At 41.6% G+C, this 24,340-nt stretch overlaps 1 protein-coding gene across 3 annotated transcripts in view; it reads right to left on the bottom strand.

The window, feature by feature from the left end:
- LOC102734599 (phospholipid-transporting ATPase IB) overlaps positions 1–24,340 on the bottom strand; it is a 567,820-nt gene that overhangs the window by 206,814 nt on the left and 336,666 nt on the right. For all 3 annotated transcript variants that reach the window (XM_081814745.1, XM_081814746.1, XM_081814748.1), the window contains exons 26-27: positions 20,584–20,767; positions 16,134–16,244 (exon numbers count right to left, since the gene is read on the bottom strand). In XM_081814745.1, coding sequence (XP_081670871.1) covers positions 16,134–16,244; positions 20,584–20,767 — 295 coding nt within the window. The remainder of the gene's footprint in view (positions 1–16,133; positions 16,245–20,583; positions 20,768–24,340) is intronic.

Genomic DNA, 24,340 nt, shown 5'->3' with positions numbered 1-24,340 from the left:
CACAAGTTAGCCTCCGATCCTAATAAAGTATTCATAAGAAACCAGGATCTCATTAACTGATCATAGTTCTTACATATGTTTGGGAAATACTGTCCTGTGAACTCCAGATTTTAGTTCAATTTCACTAGTAAATGAAGAGAAATGCCCTTTCTATCTACCAAGTTTTGATCAGTCCCTTTTCCCAAACATTATCTGAGTAATAAAACACAACAAAGAACCAGAAACAATTATAAACTATTTTAAATTATTTCTTCTCTAATCTTGGGCCAAGAAGATTGAGATAATTTCCCTTCTTATTTATTAATGTGTCTATTCTAGTAGATGTTAGAATATTTTTTAGCAAGCTCCAATTTTTCTGTTTTATAAAATACTTGTTAATAATTATGAATTAGGTTGACCACAACCAACAAGGAAAAACAATTCTATAGGTTTGACACTTGGAATAACAGTTCTTCTCCTTATTTTATCTCTTAGAAAAGCTCACCTAAAAATCATTCATTCCCACTAAAAATACACATCTAACACAATCTGTGTCAATGTGCTGACAATCTGTCATCCCAAAGCAATTCCTTCAGCTGTCATTGAGTGGATATGGGAAAGAAATTAACTAAATATATTAAATGTGGGCACAGAAGGTGTTTGCATTTTTTAATTGTGGTTTATGATTTACTTTAATATTCATATTTGAAGGTTAAGGAAATGTACAGAAACACAAGCATTTTAATTATATTCTTACAACTCAGAAATAATGAGGAATATGAGGCTCTGACAGCCCAGTGATATGTAAATAAATTCCTGCCCCCACACCTTTGAGCCATCTAACCTTGCAGGAATGAGAAAACAGAGTGGAAGAAAACTCCTTACTGCTGTTCACATATGCACACATAATGTGCATGCGTGACTTTTCCAGGCTTGAGAGTCTCAAGGGAGACTAAGTTTAGTTTTTTCAAATATTCCCCAAGTCTCTATGGTATAGAACTGATATTCTGATCACAGCCCTACTTGCTGAATCAAAACTTGGGCATAGATGTATCGATCACCTTTAGCAGGCCTACCCAAAAACTATATTATAATACAGTAAAATTCACCCTTTTTAGTGTACAGTTCTAGGAGTTCTGACAAGTGCATGTACTTGGTGGAGCAACAGGAAAATCTGATACTTCTCTGTATTCAGAAAACTAATAGCTTTAGTATCATGGTCAGGTCCAGGGGGAAAACAACACCAGGGTAGGGAGAGTAGACTGTGTTCATCGCATTGGGCAGTGTGCTTGGTGTCTCATCATTAAACCTCATGGTGACAAGGTCCTTGAAACTAGGTTTCTTTTCAATGATTTTATCATCTGTACAAAAAACTCTTCTGCATCCCCAAAAGTGACTGCCTCAAAGGAACATGACCCAAAAGATAGAGAAACTTGTTGGCCTGATGGGACATTCATTAATTTGCTTGAAATAAAAATTGGTATAAGTATTTGTGGTGGGGATTATGGTGATTTAACAAGTTACCTCCCCTACCCCCAAACTTAGTGATTAAAAACTAATGACACCATTGATTCTGCTCACAGATCTAGAATGGAGCAGGGCTCCGCAGGGATCGCGCATCTCTGCCCCACTGCCATCAGCTAGAAGACTGGGGGCTGGAGTCCTCCGAGGTTTGCACACTCACACAGCTGGCCGCTGAGATCCTGGAGAGCCTGTTGGCCACAAAGTTTCATGTGGCTTCTGCATGTGGCCTGGTCTTCCTACAACAGGTTGGCTGGGTTCCAAAGGAACCTACCTTTGGAAGTCACCCGGTGTCTACTGCTTGAGGCTGTTACAGAGGTCCATCCAGATACAAGGGAAGGGAACACAGCCCCCACTGTTCAGTTGGAAAAGTGTCAGAAGCACTTTGTATGAAGAGCATGGGACTTAAAAGACGTATTGGTGTAGCCATCTTTGGAAGATATAATCTGTGGCTCTTTTATGAGCCACCAAGATGAACAGCAACACGAATGATCTTTCAGAAGTGCAAGTATCATTACATCACTACTACTGTGCTTAAAATGCCATGACTCACACATATCCAAGGCTTAACTGATGTCACCCCAATTTTCTCTCCCACACTTCCCATACCCAACCTTCAACCATTCAGAGCTACTTGCAATTTCGCAGAATCACTTGTATACCCTCTTCCTAGGGAAAACTTCCTTCTTTGTTTTTGTCTACTCTCACTCATTTCTTTAGAAACCACTTCTCCTGAGCCATGGCCTTCTGTAGGATGTTCTCCTTGGAAGAAGCGGCCTGCGCCTGTGCTATGCCAAGAACAGGGACCTGTGTTCTCACCCTGGCTTTGGCCCCTGGCCAGTTGTCTGACCTAGGGTTTCATTCATTTACCTGGGCCACTGTTTCTTTGTGCTTCCATTCCCTCCCCTTGATAGATGTTGATCTCAAGGGCACTCCTTAGCAAAATCCCTTATGTTAAACTCCAGCAGAGTCTCCTTCCCAGGGAACCCAACCTACAGTGAACAGTTTGGAAGGATCCCAAGCAAGTAAAATGCTTGCAACTCATGCCACTGACAATGGACTAATCTCCCCCAATATATAAAGAACTCCTAGAAATTAAAAAAAAAGAGGGGAAATGGCAGTACTTATCAAATTTATTAATGCATTTACCCTTTGACATGGAAGTCCCACTTCTGGGAATTTACTCAACACTGCAGCAGAATTTGTTGAAGGAAAATGTTGAAGTTGGAAATAACCCAAGTGTCCATCAATAGGGGACTGGTTAAATAAACTATTTACCTAACTGAACTTTCTACAGTTGCAATAAGAATGAGGAAGCCCTCAACATTAATGTGGAAAGAACCCTGGGATATATTTTAAGGCACAAAAGGAAGGGGCAGAACAGGCGTCTAGAATGCAATCTTTTGAGTAAGAAAGAAGGTCATGATGATGAATCATCACACAAGCTGGTGTCTGCATGAACAAATGCTGAAAGATGTATCAGGGAAGGGAAGGGGGCAATGATGAGGACAGACCCAGAGATAGGAGATTTTATTATGTTTAATTTTTACTGGGGTTTTAAAGTCTAGAACCATGTGAAGGCATTACCTTTTCATAACATGGAGGGTTTGTGATTGTTTTTCTTTTTTTTTCCTTTCTTTCTATCTTTTTTTTAGAAAAGAACAACCAAATAAAAACAAACCTCAGATTCATTTGTAATTAATTTTGGTGGAAAGAGTAAAGTAATAATTACAAATCCATTGTAATATTTTTCCAAATGACCCTCTGTTTCCCTTCACCATTTATGTACAGTATCTTTTACCCACTCACTTCAAATGCCACTTTAATCATAAACCAAAGATCCAGCTGTATTTAGACTGGGTTTTGTATTCGCTACTTGATTCTACTAATCTGTTCATGCACAGTCCTAGACTGTTTTTACTGTTACATCTTTGTACTATGTGTAACATCTGGCATGACAAATCCTCTTAGTACTTTTATTTTTAAGATTTCCAGGCTATTTTTTCATATATTTCCTTATGATCTTCAGCATTTCCTTGTTTAAATAATCACTTTGATGCTTGTATGTGTTATATATGCATGTGTATGTCTCTGTGTGTGCAGATTTCTTCCTATCCTATCCCTGTGGGACAGGCCTTTTTATTTATTCACATTGACTTTTACAGTAGGACTTTTCTTATTATAATTATTATAACTATTATAATTATTTAAGTTCATTTTCAGTATTATGTATTTTTGATTAATATTTAACTTAAAAGTCTTTTCTGACTCATGGTAGGCAGAAAAACTTGCTTTTAATTATTACTTTAATTTTGTCTTTCAGAATTCACTCTACCAACTTAATTAGCGACAATAAAGACTTGGTTGTCTTAAGGAAAATTTAGGGTTCCCCCCCACTTATGCTTATTGTTTAGAAACTACTGATTAGCATTTCTTGATATGGGCAGATATCACTTGTGAGATTAACGTTGTGACAAACGCTATAGAAGCAGGAAGAAAAGGAGAAGCGGCAGCAGGATCCATCATGACTCCTATTTGTGTGGACTCCAGCTAGAGGCAGGTGAACCGTGGCACTGGCTAGAGTTGCAAGAGCAGCCGACAAGGAGAGGGAGGCCGGTAGAGGCATCCTGTGAGAGCTCCTTTGGGAGGCACCCCAGGTATTTCCACCACAGACAGATTTCTATCGAACCACACAAACAGAAAGAGGAAAGAAAAACAAAACCCCAAGAGCATGTGTACATACATGGTTCCTGTAAGTATATGGCAGTGCTGAGTCCAGGAAGCACTACTAGAAACACGAGGGTCCCAGGAGACAAGGCTAAAACAAAAGGCCATCTGCTTGGTGGGGGGGGTGGGGAGAAAAGTCCATAGCTGCTATAGAACTTCCCTGTAGTGAGTATTCCACCAATCTTTTCAAATGCATTTAGAGTTAATGCAATTACGTATTAGGAATATGTAATGTGAGCTTTTAAAATTTCCAGCAAGAATGACCAAGCCAAATGCATATTTTGCATTAGCTAATGATACTATGAACAGATCAAGAACAAGAGAGAGATAACAAATAGCAAAGACATTTTTCACAGCATTACCTTTTTGGGTAATTTTCTCTGGCTAATCTTCCCCCACCAAAAAAAAGATAGCATATACAAAATGCACCCAGCTTTTATAGATTCAAAATAATCTAAGGGACAGAAACAGCAGTGAGTTCAGGAAAACTTATTTTCCATTTTCATATCAACACATACTAGCGGCCAGGATATATTGCATTGTTATTTGTTCTTATGGTGGAGTATTCCAAAGCAGGTGAATTTCAAAGCACCCTGAAGTCCCGGTGTAATTGATAGAACTCCTGGATCCTTGAAGGCTATAGTTGGCCCAGGTTAAAAATACCCAAGATCAGCACAGCACTTTACCCACTTGAAAGTTCTGACATTATCTTTGTGGACAGCACAATTCCCACCTGCTCTGTACACATGGAGACAGAAACTTGTGTTTTCAGGTAACCAGCAGGCACGTGGAGGCGGTGATCTTTTTGGATTCTAACACAGGCATACGTCTTGGTCCAGCGCAGCCTGGAGGACTAGTTCCAGTCAACATGAGATGGCTTGGCTTTGAAAGAAACTAGCAAAACTCATATTCTGGGAGCAGAAGAAACTCTCTCACATGGATTCCTTTCAGCAAACCCCAACAGAGTGCACTGTTTAGGGGCTGGAGTTTTAAAGAACAAGTACGTCAGTTTCATTTAAATGCTCTTGATGAAACTCAGGCAAAGTGTGAGAGCATCAAGGAGTCTGGGCTAATTTACGAAATCTGTAAATGCCACCCTGGGTCAGGGGAGAACATCAGGCCATGGGTGATGTTAGAAAAACTGTTTCTCAGTTAAAAACAGACAACCTCATTACTGGAATACAATTACTTATTAGCACCTGAATTGTTAGCAATACACAGAGAGGAGGCAAGCAAACTTCATTAATCTAGTAGATTGAATCATGGTTATTTTGCTCTATAATGATTTTATACAGTTGCAGTGTATAAGAGGGGCTACATTTAAGGTAGAACTGTCTAAAGAAGTAGTAAAAGGGAGATTTACCTCATCCTGAAAGGTTCCCAGCAGAGGGTGGACTGGATGACTGTCTGCTATTGTAGGGCAGAATCCTATTCTGGGAGGAAGGATGAACTGGAAAATACTCAAGCCCACAACACTACAGTCAAAAGACTGGTCAAATATTAAATACCTTAAAATAATGCTAACAGGCTAATTTGAGGACTCTATGTGGTTTGGCCCCATGCTGAAGGCTTTCCTGTGTGGTTTTACTTAGTCCTCACAAACCCTTTGATGTATGTACTTTATTATCCTTGTTTTACAGGGAAGGACACTGAGGCTGGGAGTGGCCAGGAGGCATGCCCAGATTTGCAGGGCTGGAGCTGGAAGCAAAACCCCCAAGCGGCCTGACTGCAGAGCTTCACCCCGCCCTAACACGGCTGCCGTCCGCTTGCCACCGCCCTAACCTGGCCACTGTCCGCTCGCCGCTGCCCTAACGCGGCCACAGCCAGTCAGACGGCAGATAGAAGAGTGGTTGTAAGAAGACAAGGGCTCCTGGCCCTTCTCCTCCGCAGAAAGGTTAGCAGAAAGTGTTCCCCAGGCCAACTCACCCCTCCACCACCACCATCTTGCCTTGTTATGATCAGTGTTGTTCCAGTCAAATTTTATTCACGCTTTTCCTGAAACTATGATGTTACTTGCAGTGCAGTAACTTCCTGGTCCCTAGTTCACAAGCCCCTGGGACTGGGCTTCCAGAACTCCGCAACCATGGGAAACAGTCTTTCCAGAATGGAATACTACTCAGCACTGAAAAGAATAAACCACTGATACAACAACATGGATGAATTGCAAATGCGTTATGCTGAAGACCATATTCTGGTATAATTCCACCCACAGGACCTTCTCAGAAAACAGACCAGTCATTGCTAGGGACTGGGTGTAGGGCTCAGGTAGGGACTACAAAAGGGCTGAGAGAGTGTTTCTGAATGCTGGCACTGCTCTATAATGGAGCAGGGTGGCATCGATGCTATTGTATGCCTTTGTTGAGACTCAGACTGTACACGAGAAAGGGCTTATTTTATTGCATGTAAATTATACCTCACACAAAAAGAAAGTGATATACCAGTATACCATATTAATCAATACCTTCAAAGGAATAAAGAAAACCAATAAGGCAAGGCTAACAAGGAGGTAAAAGTTCCTAGTTAGTACCTAATGTTACAAAGAAGCAAGTTTCAGGTTGACAAGTGATTAACAAAAAGATTATCAAAACAACACACAGCTTAGTTAAGGAGCAATAATAAACCTCATCCTATAATCCTTGGATAAAAGAGGTCAACATTTTAATCAATATTCTTTTATTGGCATGCTCAGGAGGTACAAGCAGTACTTAATAACACTAATCTACTTTGCCTCCCCTCACTTTGAAAGATGAGGCAAGAAAGCATATGCATCACTTCTTGAGCCTTCTTTAAATAGTCCACTTGATCTGCCAGCGCATGGGAACGAAGAAATGAAGTGCACTCTGAACTCCCAGAACACCTGTTGGAAAACCAGTATAGTGGCTCAAATGAAAACCAATATACTGGCTCCAGTGAGTTATCAGAAGGCAATGAAGATTATTTGCCACTTAAAAGTACAGGCATTTACTAGAGGAGAGATGAGCTTTCTGATGTGATACTTATTCACAGAAGCTATTTTAACTGAAGGCCAAATCCAAAAGACTCGTAAGTCCAAGAAAAGGAATGATGAATTTCATTTTCATAATCACATTTTACTTGCTTGTCAAAAAGTATTTTAGAACTATGGGTCAAAATCTATTTCTCTTTCCTAAGTCAGGCTGACCAATTTAGAAAAAAGGAGAAGAGAAGGTACCCTGCTCCTGATCCTCTCAAAGCAAATGGAGGCTTGTCCAAAAACAGGCGATCATTTTCCATCATTGAAGTGCTACGTTATAAATTCCCTTTGCCTCTTCCCACTATCTTCTCCTTCATCTGCTATAGAAGGTATTCTTTCTGTTGTCACCTTATCTTTTCCACAGCCTATAACTGAAGTCTCTGTTCTCAATCTTGGACTCTCAACCACCCTTAATCAAATGTCCCTGAAATTTACTTGCTCAGAATGGTGCTACGCAGGTATATAGAGATGAAAATGGACAGATGGGCATGATCGGGGGATTTGTTCTTAGACACTTTCCCAAAATTAATTTTAAGAATTAAAGGATATCTGATTTCAAAACTCTTAGGAAAGCTGGTCTCTACTAGCAGAAAAAAGGGCAGGAAGAAATACAGGAGAGCAACACAGAGTAAAATGGCAAAAAAAAACTAATTGGTAAAGTCAGCTTCACTAGAGTGAAAATCTAAGAGTTTCAGCTGAAATAAAAGGTAGTCTAAGGTAGGAATGTGTTTAAAGAATGCAATCAAAGGGATGCCTGGGTGGCTCAGTTGGTTAAATAAGTGTCTGCCTTAGGTTCAGGACTCGATCCCAGTCCGACTTCAGGCTACTTGCTCATCAGGGAGCCTGCTTCTCCCTCTGCCCCTCCTGCCCACTCACACATTCTCTCTCTCTCTCTCTCTCTGACAAATAAATAAATAAATAATCTTAAAAAAAAAGAATGCAATCAAAATTATATTTTATTCTCTCTCAAAAGATGAGGTTAAACAAATTCTAAATCTGAATTAATCTTCTAATTCTTAGAGGGTATAGTTCTCTCTATGAAAATTCCACCAGGAAAGATATGTTAGACCAGAAGCATTTCTAAAAAGAAAGAAATATAATATGCTGCTTAAGTAATCTTCTCTCTCTTATATTCTAAACACACACACACACACACACAAGTCCAATAGATTCTGACATGTCAGCCTCTACTGAAATGTGTTCAGTTGATTATCTGTTTATTGAGCACGGTGCATTCAGTCCTGTCTAGGGGCAAGATCAGAAAGAAATGGTTCCTGCCCTTAGGGAAGTCAGAAGCAATTTGGTAAACAGAAATAACATTCACTGTGACAAATGCAAGTACTAAATTATGCAGGCGCTATGTCTGAATGCAATAGGACCTAAAGGAAAGGAATAAGTTGGAATAAGGGAGCTTTAATGCATGCGGTGATGAGCTGACCCCTCACCTTCGCTTCTGCCATAGCACCAGGAGGGGAGGAAAGAGCGGACACCCTAGAATAAGGCCCAGCTTTGCACACAGCAGACGTCTCAAAGTTCACATCGCCCCCGGAGTCCTTTGCATTGATTTGCTTTTGGACCTGCACTTTTTCTCCCCCCTCAGGGAGGTTTTATGGAGTTAGAGACTCAATTTTTAAAACATCAATGCCTAAATATATTTTTTTAGAATGTTGGCTCTTTATAATGAGCCTTTCAGGTAAAACAGCTGCAAAAACATCATTAAAAAAGCATATATTGTCACATGTAAAAGGCAGCAAGCAAGAGTCTATTTTTATAAAGTTCAAAGAGATGGTATGTCTTGTAGGGGATCCCTCCAGACTGTGAATACTTCTCCGGCTTTATAACAACTCCTCCCTATCATCCCCCCCATCTTTTGCTGATAAACTCCCAGCTCCATAAATGGGCAGCAACCATCTAGGCTTTGAGAGAACATTCCTAAGCCCATGTGCAGCTGGTTCTGCAGCCATCTTCCTACTGAAACATAAAACCCGGCAAACTACACTTCTTCCCTGTTGTTTACTAAGGGCCTGGTGACTTCTGACATTTATCATGGAGCTGGAATAAATAGAGAGGGTTAAGTGGGACAGACAGGTGTGGGCCTCTCTCTGGTACGCCAACCTAACCCTCTCCTCCAGAACCCCTCACTTGATTGGCTCCTAGTCATCCTTTAGGGCTTAGGTCAGGTCATCCTGGAAAGTTGAGGCTCCCACAGCTGTAAAGCACCACTTCTGAGAGTCCTCATTGCGCACCACACGTTGTCTTCCTGCAAGCCAGCCCCCGCAAGCTGCACTGTAACTATGCGAGTCTTATCTTCATCCCCTACTCACTTCCAAGGTTGGGGGCTCAGTCTGGTTCCTTTATCTGGATCCAAGACCCCAGAGCACTTGACTTGGAGAATGCAGATGCCTGAGGCGGGGAAAGTACTCTTCAGAATGTTCCTACTTCTAGTTAATTCCTATTTGCAAACTGCCCACTGGGAAGCCATTCTTGAAATAGTTTTCCTTCCACCATATTAAAATTGTAATTATTGCTCAACAACTATCAGCCCCAAACAGGAACCACCCAGGTAATCACTAACTCAACAAGCTGGGATGTTCTTGGAAAGGGTTTGGCACCAGACTTGTGCATACAACCATCAGAACACTTCACACTGTGCCTGTCGTCAACACCCAGCCCCCCATCAAATGGGAACTTTGCAGAGCTTATCCCAGGGCCCCTGGTCCTAGCGTTCCACCTGTCACAGAGTAGGTAGGCAACACCTGCTTAAAGCTTTTACTAGAAAATGGATGGCTTCATATTTGATGAAGTCAAGGTCTCTACAGATAGGTCCATATGTTGACTGTGCTTTTCAATTCACCTTCACCTATTAACAAGTTACCATTAAGCTCATGACTCCAATCTAGCCCCTCAAATAAGGACTCTTTATCAGGAAATATAAAGCTGCCTCTGACAACAAAGATGCACCGGACAGAAGAAAGAAGCTTAGCTATCAGGAATTTTGTCTTCTATCATAAAGAGATCTCTTACGTGTCAAGAATGAAATACGTTTATTTTTGAGATGTACTTCAGTTGTGCATTACAAGCAAAAAGGGGAAAAGTTATTGGATAGTATTTTAAAGTTTTAAAACATCTATTCTTCATTGATTCTAACATTTAAAGCAAAATCTACCCAAAGCCAGTGCTTTCTTTCCCTGTTTACAATGCAGTCTGGGTTACTCTCAGGAAATAGATGCCAGTTTGGAATATGGCTGAGCAAATCCACAGCATCTTTGTACATTAACATATTTAAATTAGGCCTCCACAAATAAGAAGCTAGTCAGATGGTAAATGAAAGAAGGGACTGCCTACATGTAATTTACATATAATTATTTTCAAACAATTAATGATCTGAAAAATGGAGGGAAAAAACCCCAAAACCTGTCAGAGGTCCAACAACAAAAAACTGTGACACAACTAAAAAGATTGCATATATGTTCTCAGAAAAAATAAATTCCAAGTACTTCTCTGAGAATATTTTGGATTAGAATGGCAGTTTATGCAGGAACCATAATTCATTTTACTGTTTTAGTTTTAAGACACAGGAAACGAAATGCTGGTAAACCTTATGGAGTATTCTAGAGCACAGAGTTTCATTTGTTTGTTTTAGGCTTGTCAGATATTGATAAGTCTTAAGTAGCTTTTAGTGAAATTCTGTTGTTTGGGTTGCATTTGGTCTCAAATTGTTGTGGTTTAAATCTCTGTCTCAGTCAGTGATATTTCCAGACTTCCATGCTAAAAATGCTCCCCAGTTCCTGGCCAGTATCCTATACCAGTTTAATGACCCCAAGAAAACATTAGTTTATCTTACATATGGTGCCAAAAATAAGTAGATACTCTAAGTGGTATAAAATTCCCATTTTTTCACATTAATACTTATATGTTATCGTTATTCTCTAAACTAGGAGCCACCAACGAATCGTCATCATAATTTCAAAGTCTCGTCTCTCTTTCAAAGATGATTTGGTGTCTTTTCTTTACGTTATACCAAAGTTGATAAGGGATCTGTATCATAATTTTTTGAATTGCAGGTTAAATTCAAGTAACTTCCCTATTGTTTTCCTATTTGCATTTCATTATCACTAAAAATTTTCTCCATTCCAAATAACCTTTTCCTGGGGGTTCAGAAAGTCTGTGGACAGACGCACACCTAGTAAATTCTTAACATGCTGAGACTGTTATACTTTGAAACTCTTTATTATGCTTTGTACTCTATTCAGGAAATCCTGAATAACAAATGCCTAGTTTGTTAAATAGCGTAGGAACTTTAAAGAATTTAATTGACCCTCTCTCTTTGGGCATTATCACAGAGCAGTCACATGAGGAACTCAAAAATGTGTAGGAATATTTTTCCAATCTTTACATTTAAGGTAAATTCCTCCCACTGTCAAAATCAAAGAGTTTTTAAAAATCAGTCATTCCTTTCTGATTATAAATTATGCTGGGAAATGGTTACATAATGGTCATGATTTATGCCCCAGGTTAAAACTACAAAATTACATTAAAGGTCTATGCTTACCATCTGTCCTACATACTGACATACACATTTTCTGAAATTGCTTTTACTGTGTCACTTGCCTATTCCAGAATGAAAAAGGATTCCCAGCTTCCAATAGCAACATCTAGTTATTTAGATCCCCTTCCTTGGCCACTTACATATCCCTTCCAGCCCTATCTCCTTGTCTTCACTAACTTTATTTCTTTTCCTGCCCCCCACCTCGGACACACCAGGAATGTACCCCCTCTAGCTGGCTGACTCCATCCGCCCCACAAGGCTATGACATTCTGCATGGTCTAGCCCACAAAAGAATTTTACCTTCTGAGAAATATGGTCTATCTGGTCACAGCCACAAAATGCAGCATTTAATCGCTAATACAAAACAAAACTACATGTGAAGTTTGTTTTTCAAACCTTCAGTGAGCTCTCCAAAGTATACGGTCTGGCTACACATTTTTGTTTCCCTCCACGTGACTAAAGGCCCAAAGTGCTTGTGATACTCTTTTTAAAATGTTTTTAGCATTTTTTTATTGTGATAAAATACACACAACATAAAGTTTACCATCCTAATCATTTTTAAGTGTACATTCACACTGTTGGGCAACCATCTGTGTTATCTGTCCCCAGAAACTCTTTGTGACATTCTTGTCATCTATGGGAGGCAGGCAGAAAACTGCCAGTTAGTTTCTAATGATAAAATCCAGCTTTAATTTATAGAACTGTATGCTTAATAAAGGTGTATCTAACTGTGTATTAATTGTACTTCAATAGCACTGATTAAAAACAGAATGAGGAGGGATGCAGTGGGAGATGAGGCTGGTGACAGTCGGGATCCAGACCACGAGGGGCAGGGGCATGAAGAGGGACACGGGGATTTCATCAGGAGCCACAGGAACCTTGAAGAGTCCTAGGAGGATGGTGGCACTCACTGCCAACATTATTGAGCACCTAGTTCCAGAGCTGCCAGCCACTGGAATCACTCACATGCGTGTTCAGGAAGCTCATCCCGGTTGCATTATAGATGGTTAATGGGGCAAAGCTAGTGGTCTCTCCTATCAAGCCGGTAAGAAGTACTAGATTAAGGTAGCAGTGGAGGGAATGGAGAGCCAAGGTTTATGTATTTTTCGTTTTGCCTATTGATAGGGTGACCACGAAATCACAGATTCCATCATTTTGTTCTAATTTTTAATCACTTGAACAAATGGCTACTTCAGCCTGAATAAATTTTATGTGACACATCAAATAGCATGAAGGTCAGTCAGCAACAGGGAACGTGAGATACAGATAATAATACATAAATTTGATCATGTGTTATATTCAAGGCACTGGGGTAGTAATGTGTGAATTAGATCACTGTCATTTTGGTAGAATAATTATGGCTGCTTAGAGGGACAACTGTTACTCCACAAGGCTCTTTGTGGGTAAAAAGGGAGATGACTTAAACATTTATCAATATAGGAATGGTTAAATAGATTGCAGGAAAACATACTGTGAAACACCAGGCAATGAACCCATATGTAGTCACGGGGATGATCCCCCAAATACACTGGTATCACATCAACTGCAGAAGATATTACAAAGTATGAGGACACTTATGTAAAAACATTGGTTTGTTTGTATATGTAAATGGCTCTATGAACACAGGAAAAGGTCATAAAAGAATATACCTAAGGGGGCTTGGGGATGAGAGTGGAGGGAACTTTCAGTTAGCATTCCATATTGCAGTGAGGATACAGTCATGTATTCCTTCCATAGAAAACTCAAGTTTTATAGGTCAGTGTACCAAGTGAGTAGATTGTATTAGTTACAGGCTCATAGGTCTTCCATACAATCTATATTGGTTATTCAAATCATAATGATCCTCATAATAATGGCCAAGACTCTATTAGTATGTGTGTGCACATGCCCACTTGTGCATCTTTTTTTAATATGCCAAACTGCTTTTAGACTACATTTGTAAATGACTGATAGTTACCTAATCAGAGGACATTTGAGATGAGGACATACTGGCTTTTGCAAAGGGTTTCTCCTTGAGTTACAAGAAAACCATTTAAGAATACAACTTAGGGGCACCTGGGTGGCTCAGATGGTTGAGCGTCTGCCTTCGGCTCGGGTCATGATCCCAGGGTCCTGGGATCAAGCCCCACATCGGGCTCCTGGCTCAGTGGGGAACCTGCATCTCCTTCTCCCTCTGCCTCTCCCGCTGCTCATGCTCTCTCTCTCTCTGTCTCAAATGAATAAAAAATCTTTTAAAAAAATAAGAATACAACTTATTCTCCATTAGTTACAAGGTAACCTTTAGAATGCAAAACTATTCATTGCAAAAGAGCAAATCAAATTATAACAATCTTTGATCTTTTGGTTCAAAACACACTAAAATACCATCCAAGTAGAACTTTCCTGTTTTTAAAGTTATATTTGAAGTACATGTTGATGCCACAGAGGTTGGGCAGTCACTGAGTCAATGCTCTTTCTGGGCTCAGCTGAAGATTTTGTTTTTTCTTGATTTTCAAATTAAATCTCCTTGAAATACTAAGTAGAAGACTGAGACCAGAGTGGTGGAGACTTTACTTAATTTTTTAAATTTTATCAGGAATGTTTTTAAAGGCTGTTTACAAAAGACCATGTACAGCTGTGGTTCAGCTACAATTGAAAAATTAATTTAAGGAACTCACATGGCATTTTCAGGGCCTCATTCCAAATGGAATTTTCCAGACAGACAAAAATTGTACTCTTCTCGTCCTCAGCCCTCTTGAAGTTTAAAAAAAAAAAAAAAAAGGGCAAGATAGGAAGTGTAAATGATGAAGGAGGGCCCCGGAGGAAGCTCTGGGAAGCTGAAGGGTTCGGAGCTTCATGTAAAATGTCTTGATAAGAAGTCTAGACTATCTGTAATTTGCTGATTTTGAGGAAAACCAGATTATTAAGAAATCCTGTGAAGCCAACCCTACAGTAAGAGCTGAAAATGCATGTGGGACTTGGGATGGCACGTGGGCGCAGAGATTCCCACACTGCTTGAGTCCACAGCATTGATTATCTATGACCTCAAGTGACATTCAGGAGTGACTGCTATCACAGAGGGAAAAAGAAAGCCACAGAAACAGAAGGACAAACATATTTAAGTGCCAAAAAAAAAGAAAAAAAATTGTAAAAATGCAGACAGGAGGAAGATAGAAACTATAAAATCCATTACATGTAACATTTAGAAGTTCTTACTTGGTGCAGACTGAGTTGAGTATCATAGCATGAGCAGACAAGGCAAGTAGGATGCCCTTTGTGCAAATTAGTACAATGTACAACTTGCAAAACCCAGGAAAACTATTCATTAGTAGTTTGGTTACAAACTCAGTGATGTGAACCTTTATGTTTCACCTGAATATTCAATAGGATAGAGTAGACAACTGGGTAGGGTAAAGAAATGTTTAGTCACGGTTACATTAGCAAACCACTTGTTAAATTCCCTGAGCTGCATATTTTAAGGGCCACATCAGATAAAATTGATCTATGTCTTGGTTCTTATTTCTGCCAAGAGTTGAGACATCAGACACAAAATAACTCATAACAGACTGAGATATTAACACCAAATGCAATTAACATTGCTTTTCTATTTCTCCACAGAGTGACCGCCTGCTTCCTCTTTTCTCAACACACTTGGAAATCTATTAGTCACGTTGGCCTTAAAAGCCACACCTTTGCAGCAGAGCTGTCCTTAAAAAGGAGGAAAGAGGCAGCTGGTCCTCCCACTGAGTTCAAAGAGAAAGTGCCCATTCTGATTTTTCCTGAGCCCACCACCCCTCTCCTGCTCTAGTCCCGCTAATAAGTAAAATAAATGTGCTTGCAATTGAATCAACATCCTGAAAACCAGCTTGACAACTCAAGAAATTCACGGAGATATTTTTAATCACCTTATTTGTTCACTCCCCACTTACTCCCACACCTTCTCCCATTTAAATAGTATCATCCAAATATCCCAGAGGCGATGAATCAATGCTTGGGTAACTTGCAGATGCCATGAGAAATAGAACAAGAAATCAGGCTCTTTCATTCCAGGAAAGAAAAGAATGACCGGGCTGCCTGGAAACGTCCCCATGCCCACCAAGAAATGTGGGAACACCCGCTGCCCAGGCTCTGAGCCCCCTGGGAGGAGCAGGGTGTGAGTGACAACAGTCACCGGGCCTTCCCGCATTGCTTCCTCGGCATGAGGACCTCGATCTGCGAGGTGTCCCCCATATTACAGACGTTGTGTGTGTCACAGACTCCAGTCTGTCCCAGCAGGACCTTTTAATTTTACAGGAACAAAATCCTTTCTTGCAATTACCTTAAATATGTGAAGATGTCCTCTGCAAAAGCCCCCCCGCTCCCAAGGACAAAGTTGGCCTGGCTCACCTCAATAATGTAGAGGACCACGTTCTTATAGAAACAGTACAGGATGCACTTGGTCACCCGATTGTAGCTCCAGGCACCATGGACCAGCAGCAGCTTCTCCAAGTAGGAAAACTGAGGGGGAAACAATGGCAAAGTTCAGGAATGCCCATCCTTTAGGAACAAAAGTCACAAAATGTTCTTCGGGGACAGAGAAGGTCATCGAGGAAGCCAGATTCTGCAGAGAACCTGAGAAAACCATTCACTTCCGGAAACCAAAGGCAGATCTTTCAGGTCTGGTGAGGACAACTAAACTCTCCTCTTAAATCTACATAGCTAATATTTTCCCCAAACGCCAGTTTGGACCTCTCATTGTTATTCTTGAGAATTCTGTTTACACAAATACTTTTTTAGGGTCCTAACTCTTAGGAGAAGGTGACCTCTTGAACTGGAAGAAAAGAAAAGCACAGTGGCAACCAGATGCGTCTATTCAATCAGATTTGATGGTGACAAGGAGCAAGGAACAGGAACACTCATGCACCAGTATCCTTTTTTAAAAAGGGATGCACACAGAGACACGACCTATTTCCACTGTCAGTCCGCACGCTAAAAGCAACTGCACATTCACGGAGACACAGAGACACTCAGGTGCAAACACACAGCCTTACCAGCCACACCCATTTTGTTCTCCTTTTTTGCTTCCAACTAGTACAGAGTACCTCTTGCTAGAGGGCTATGCAGTCAAGAAAAACAAAAAACCAACAAGTGGCTAACTGATACTAAGGTGACAGTGATGGAACAGATCTTGCAGTTTGGGATACTGAGCAATATTCAATAAAATCCCTGAATCCTCTTTGGGGCAGGGGGTTCTTCGGGCACCACTTGAATCCTATCCCCTCAGCCTCCTCTTAGCCTGGCTTTGCTTTCTGTGGCCTCTTCACAAAGGTCTCCAAAAGTGTGAAGATGAGCTGGAGGTAGGGAAATGAGGGTTTTTTTTGTTGTTGTTTTGTTCTGTGGACTATGATGTGCCCTGGCATGAAGGCACCATTAGGGGAGATTTCTATACATTGATTAGCCTTGTACCACACTGAAATGCCCCTTGGTTGCCTTGAACTAAAACCTTAATTCCCCTGTTCCAAGTCACAGGGCAGTCCTCGGGCTCATGCTCCCAGAAGAGATAATCGGGCTGTATTGAGAACATCCATAAACTTCAGAAATTCTTTTGCTATTGCAAACTTCCTATTAATTTCTGATTACTTCTGAAATTAAATTTAACTATCAGTAGAAAAGAAAAAACTCTGATTGGAAATGTAATTTTCTTTTAAGAAAACATTTTCTTTCAGGAGGAAGCCACGTAATAATTTCCATTAGTCCTGAAGAAGGGAGCTCAATCTGACATGACATCACATTTCATGAGAGATCTACCCAGGAGACGGGGGTAAGGCGGGTCACTCAACTGCATACTCCAAAAGCTATATGGCCACTTCAAAATGGCAGGAGTAGGTGCATATGGAAAAATAAAACTCTCCATAAAAGCTCATTAAGGATTCCAAAGGGGAATGGGGAATCATAAAATAACTGGCTAAACAAATAAAAAGGAAGTTTGCATTTGACCCAGACCCCCTGATGTTAAACTTCAGTGGGCACACAGAGCATCTGCTGGAGTCATCCGGAATGACTCAACGTTAGTGCTACAGTGATTTGTGTTCAGGGGAAAAAAAATACATATAACCTAAATCAAAACACTATTTTCAGGAGGTCGTTCAAAAGATGTTAAGAAGCTAGGGGGCAGGAATGATCGCCTCCTGAGGAGAAGAGGCAGCTGGGGCCAGAGGCGCCGTGCCCTACGTCGCTGGTGCAGGCTGCCCACGGGCTGTGGGCAAGGTAGCAGACCAGCAGGCGGCTGGCAGTCGCAGGGGCTGTGCTGTGGGTAAAAGCACAGGCAACCAGGGAAGAAGTACAACCGGAGCTCTGCCCATTTCATCATTCTTCCCAAGGACTGGGAGCTAGTTTTTCCTCTGTATGTAAGCTTCCAGGGCACTGCCTCAAAAACCCAAGCAAGGGGCGTCTGGGTGGCTCAGTTGGTTAAGCGACTGCCTTTGGCTCAGGTCATGATCCTGGAGTCCCTGGATCGAGTCCCGCATCGGGCTCCCTGCTCGGCAGGGAGTCTGCTTCTCCCTCTGACCCTCCCCCCTCTCATGTGCTCTCTCTCATTCTCTCTCTCAAATAAATAAATAAAATCTTAAAAAAAAAAAAAAAAAAAAAAACCCAAGCAAAAATGTATTCATCCACATGCAATAAAGAGAAAAAGCCCAAGATACTGACTTCAACCAGAGACATTTATCATTTCACTGGGGGCAAAGGGAATACATAAAATTGTGGCCTTTCTTGCTTCTAACTAAAGTTGGGTAGAGAAGGTGTAAGGCAAAGAGCAATGCTCCCCTGAAACAACAGGACCTCTCCCCAGTCGTGGGCAGGACCACGGACAGGAGAAATGAAGACCCACAGACACATGCGGCCATTTGTCACTTCCTCTGGCAGTGAACACTATTACAGCGGTGGGGCAAGAAAACCCCTAACTCTAACTCTAACTCTAACTCTCCTCCTCCCTACGCTTCTTTGATGCTTTTAATTTGAAGAGAGCAATTGCTCCAGATTCCACAGCCTATTAGTATGCAGTTTTAATAAAGCAGGTCATGGAATCTCCCTTCCCCAGACATTTTAAAGAAAAAGACAGACAAATATTTGCCTGGAACTCCTAGGAAACCTCTAAAGATCCCTTCCAGCCACATGATGCTATAACTCAAGTATTTAATAATGCTGGGGTGTATAACATCTACAGCTGCTGACAGACTACAGGAAGCAAGAGTCCCACAGGCCTCGGAGTGGTTGACTCAGGAAAGTGAATGGGCAGGTGTGTGGAGCTGGTCCCCAAGGTCACGTACAGGTCTGGTGTTCTCTGACCCTGGATGCTCAGACCTGAGGCCGGTCACCCAATGTGAAGGAGCCCCAGTGTTCCCACCTGTACAATCAGAATTCCTTCCCCTACCTACTTTAGCATTTATCTTGAGGATTTAGTTGAAATCAACAGAGAAACAAGATTGATTTCATGTACTTTCTGGAGCCATGAGGATTTTGTAATTCCTCCCTGTGTTTGCAGAACCACCGGCTGGGAGGGAATCGGAGAGGTGATCTAATGCAGAAGCCCCTCTGGGGAGGTGGACCCCAAAGCTGCACAGGACCAGCCTGCAGCCCTGGGGTTGTTGGAAGCTCTTTCACAGTTCTTACGCAGCCCCTGATCTCAGCTTGAAGGGATAAAAAGCCATTATTACCTGTGTTCATGTGATTAAGGTTAACACATTCTTCAAATGACTAAACACTGGAAGGACATGAGGAAACCCTAGCTAACCACCAAATGAGCAGGCATTTTATCATGACATACTGCAATCTGTAGACAGAAGGAAACGATCGGTGCCCATTATGAGGTCTAGATCTTCTGGATGATCAAGCAGGCCAAATGCTCTAGATATGTCACCTAAGGTCAGGAGGTTAGCTATTTTCCTTCACTTTTCGGCTATCTATCATTGAGGAGTCGGCGATTCTTTCATCCTCAGGCCATCTGTTCAGTAACTACAAAGTGCATCAGGAACTCCTGCATGCAACATCTGATCCAGAGAGGAATGGGCTGAACTTGGCCTAATAGCAGGAGGCTGTTTGCTACTGACCGTAGGTTATGGCTCCCGCACTCTGGTTATGGCTACAGAGAGAGTAGCAGTTGTAAACCACTGCTTTCCCCTGACCTCGAATGCCTGAGGAGAGAGTGTTCTAGCACCTTCTGAAAAGAGGACAGATTCTGGGGTCAGGATGGTAAAGAAGAGATGTAATAAGCACAGCCATGGGCGCCTGGGTGGCTTGGTTAAGCGACTGCCTTCGGCTCAGGTCATGATCCTGGAGTCCTGGGATCGAGTCCCGCATCGGGCTCCCTGCTCGGCAGGGAGTCTGCTTCTCCCTCTGACCCTCCTCCCTCTCGTGCTCTCTGTCTCTCATTCTCTCTCGCAAATAAATAAATAAAATCTTTAAAAAAAAAAAAAAAATAAGCACAGCCATTCTTTAGCATGGGCGGCACAAGGAAAAGCCCATGCAGCAAATGTGGGAGTTGAGGGTGAGAGACCATCATTAGCAGGATCAGAGACCTATCTGTCAGGAATGACGCCCTGCCTGGAGTACAGAAAGCTTGGCCAACCTCACAGCTAGCAAAAACAACCACAACAACCAGCAGTACAGGGCCTTGCAACTGCACAAGATCAAGGCCACAGGGAAATCTGAATACTCTGGTGCTTTTGTCTAGACACAACCTCAAAAGGGGTGGCAGAGTTCTTAGGGCTGGACTAAAGGTCAAGCACCAATCAGACCTTCATGCCCAGTGGACACCTCTGTCAACAGGACGGGACAGCTGGTCAACCATGCCTCTGACCTGCGCGATGGCATAATCCGAATTGTTGGTCGCCTGCATGCCTTCATTCCCACTGATTCCTACACCCACGTGAGCTGTCTGGATCATCCCAACGTCGTTGGCACCATCCCCAATGGCGAGGGTGATGGCCTTTACCCGCTTCTTAACTACGTCCACTATCTCAGACTTCTGCAGAGGAGACACCCTGTAAGAGAAGAAAGAAATGATGATTATATGCATCTTTCCAGAGGAAACAGCTGTAATCTACATTTAGCTACATTGAAAGGGCAGTTATTGGACAATTTCCAAATCCAATACATACATTTTATGCTCATGTGCAAAGAAGCTTTCAGAAAACAGTAGCTTGTGCCTTTCAAGTATTTGCCAACTTCACAGATGAAATATACAAGTCAAAACTAACTTAAAACACAGCTTGTTTGTAATCGCTCTGCCCAGTGGGGACCATACGTGCAAACTCCTCAGGGGCACATGTGCCCCCCTGAATGATAAAGGCAAGGAAGCTAGTTACAGAGGTCTTACGAAATGTCTTCCAAATAAATCAGAAAACTAGCACAGACCCCATTTTTGCTTTAGTGTTCATCATATACAACCTAGGTCTGGCAAGGGAATTTTCTGTAAAATCTGCTTTCACAGAAGGGAAAGAAAATTGGCAGGGCCTTGAGAAGTGCAGAAAGAGAACCAGAGTGAGAGAGAAGAAAGCCTTCCCCTTTCCACCTCAGAAATGGAGGCAGTGTCTGAAGGGCAGCCACGGCAGAAGGATTTAAGAAGGTGGCAGGGGGTGTCGTAGGGACAGAAGGTCTACCAAAGCTCAACTGTGCAGAAGCACAGCCCAAAGGCGGAAGATAAGATTATCTTTGCCAAAGGGGGGTTGTTTCTGCAAGGGAGCAAAGAATGTGGGCTATTTTTCATAAGCCCTCAAGTCATTTGGGAAGAAGACCCAATATAAACCTATGGGGTCTAAAGCACAGCCATGTTAATTATAATGAAGTCTTTGTTCAGAGTATAAGACCAGATAATACAATGACTTGAGAAAACTACTAGTACCTCAGGACTGATTTATTTTAAATTCCGAACTGGTGAGCTGATAGTCACTTTGGGAAATTGACAGGTAAACTCCTGAATGACTAAAGCACACACGCGCACATACACTACACGCATGTGTGTGCACACACACAGTAAAAGGCCTGTCCGGGTTTCCCAGAGATATACTGGCTGCACCCACATATGTACTGTACTTGTAAACTAGAATAGACACTTAAAGGCTTTCTCAGTAGAACTAGGACCTCTCATATGGTCTCTGACCTTCAAAACATCAGTTTCCAACAAAAAACTTAAAATTTACCTTACATTTAATTTTACCAACACAGAGACCTATCTGTGTTTGGGGAGACAGCAAACTGGATTTAAAGCACAGTTACTCTGAAAGCCTTTGCTCAATGAAATGAAAATTAGCAAGTTAGAAAAACAGAATCTACAGGTTGAAAGGCCGTTAGGACCCAGGTTGTATGATCTACTATCTCTTTTATCATTTTCACAGTGATTTTCAATAATGGGAATTTACTGCCTCCCAGGGCAACTGCAACCACTAAAAATTATTATTACTTTTCTGTAGTTGATAAGCTATGCATACTTCAAAGTACTAATTCTGTCCTCTGGGTTAGGTTAGAACAAGTATAACTCCTCTTTCAAATATTAGGAAGGCTGAACTACAAAGACACCTATCACATCCTTCCTCCCAAAGTTCAGTGCCTGCTAGCTAAACAGTCCCAGATTCTTCACCCATGATTTAACAGGCATGCTTCAGAATTTACAAATAACTTCCAAGTATGATCTTCCAGACAGCTACAAGCAGAGCAGAACAGAATCACTATCTCCCTGGAGCAGATTACTAGACCTAGACCTATATATAAATATATATATATATACTAACATGAAATCACTGGAAGTTTTACTCTCTCCATCACTGACTCTCCAGGTACCTAAATGTAAGCAATTTTCATGGACAAGGATATAAGTTGTAGCTCTTCCTTCCACATTTGTGCAAGGGCTACTTGGAGCCCAGGGCTGACCTTGACGTTCCTCTCTCTTTAAACTCCTGATTGGCAGACACAGCTCTCACAATTCTCATCTGCTACATAAATGTGATTTCCCGTTTCATCTCTAAGCTTAATAGAAGCAGAGATCAAATATGGTATGGAGAAAACAATGTAGGATTTGAAGTTAAATTAGTGAGCATGACCTTCTCCTGTTCCCTACCCTATTTAAACAGTGGAAATAATTCTGAGTTCTTGTCTTTCCATCAGTAAAAATGGGAAAATGAAAGCCAACCACCTCATGAGAAGGTTGATATATTTATGTGAAATCATTATATTAACTTGGCAGTGTGAAACAAATGTTATCTCCTACCCCACCTGCAAAACTTTGATTGCTGGAAAAAGAAAATTGGACACATCTGAGAACTGCATACCACCTAACCCATGATTCCCTGTAAGTATTCTGGGGTGCTGCAGTGGGAAATTATTGATTTTCAAGGAAAATACAGCAACATCTCTCAGATAGTAGTACAACATACTAGCTTGAAGTAGCTCACAGTTTCAATATTAGATCATGCCACATTCCTTTTTTATAAGATTTTATTTATTTATTTGAGAGAGAGAGTGAGTGCACAAGGGGGAGGGGCAGAGGAAGACGGAGAGAGAGAATCTCAAGCAGACCCCCCATTGAGCATGGACCACCCCCCAACAAGGGCCTCGATTTCAATGTCCGTGGGATCATGACCTGAGCCGAAATCAAGAGTCAGACGCTTAACCAACTGAGCCACCCCAGCACCCTGCTACATTCCTTTTTATGACATATTGTGAAGCTGAGTTTTCACAGCTGCTGTGATAAAAAGCAAATAGCTTGTGAAAAATCAACATGGAACAGGAAATGAGGGACACAGCATTCACGCTTTCTCCAAGGTTTGAGAAGGTGTACAAAGCATAACAGGTGCGCATATCATAGCACTGGCAAGTGATTATGGTTATTTAAGGATAAAAGAAAGTATTATTTCTTTCCAGCTATGTGCATTAGTGTTTCAAATGTCTGCTAAGTCGTTAGGGTATAAATACTTCTTAAATTGTTTGACCCTCCCTTCCTAACAGTTAGACCTGTTTGGTGTTCTTTCTTGGCCTATGGGCTTTGCTGAAGAACTGCTGAGACACTAGGGCATGGTGAATGCAGATAATCTGGGAACCTCTGCGTTGATCATTTCCCTCCATGGTCACATCGATCACTCTTCGAGTACAATCGTTCACTCACTGAAGTAGAACTTCACCACCGTTTAATCTCAAACTCCTCTTCTGTGTACACTTAAATAGCACTGGGCTGCTTGAGACTGAGACTCCTGGAGATTCCACATGCCACCCAAGTAATCGAGAAGTTGGTCTCTTTGTCAGCTGACTTGAAGTGATGCAGAGCCAAATGAGGTCTACAGGGCAAAAGGGGAATCTGTAGGACAGAAAGCTCAACCACACAAACATGGTGCTGTGGGAGGCAGGCAGGGCTGTGGTGGGAAGCTCCTACACAAATCCATGGTTTTCTTCGAGGTTAAAGTTGATGCTTTTTTTTTTTTTTTCAATTTTTTTTTTTATTCTTCTGTTAATCCCCATACATTACATCATTAGTTCTAGATGAAGTGTTCCATGATTCATTGTTCGTGCACAACACCCAGTGCTCCATGCAGAACGTGCCCTCCTCAATACCCACCACCAAGCCA

This window comes from Leptonychotes weddellii, chromosome 3 (assembly GCF_054177405.1).
Source record: "Leptonychotes weddellii isolate Sample4059 chromosome 3, ASM5417740v2, whole genome shotgun sequence".
In the NCBI taxonomy this organism is placed as follows: Eukaryota; Metazoa; Chordata; class Mammalia; order Carnivora; family Phocidae; genus Leptonychotes; species Leptonychotes weddellii.
Note: the sequence above shows the minus strand (reverse complement) of the source record. Positions and strands in the feature narration are given on the sequence as shown.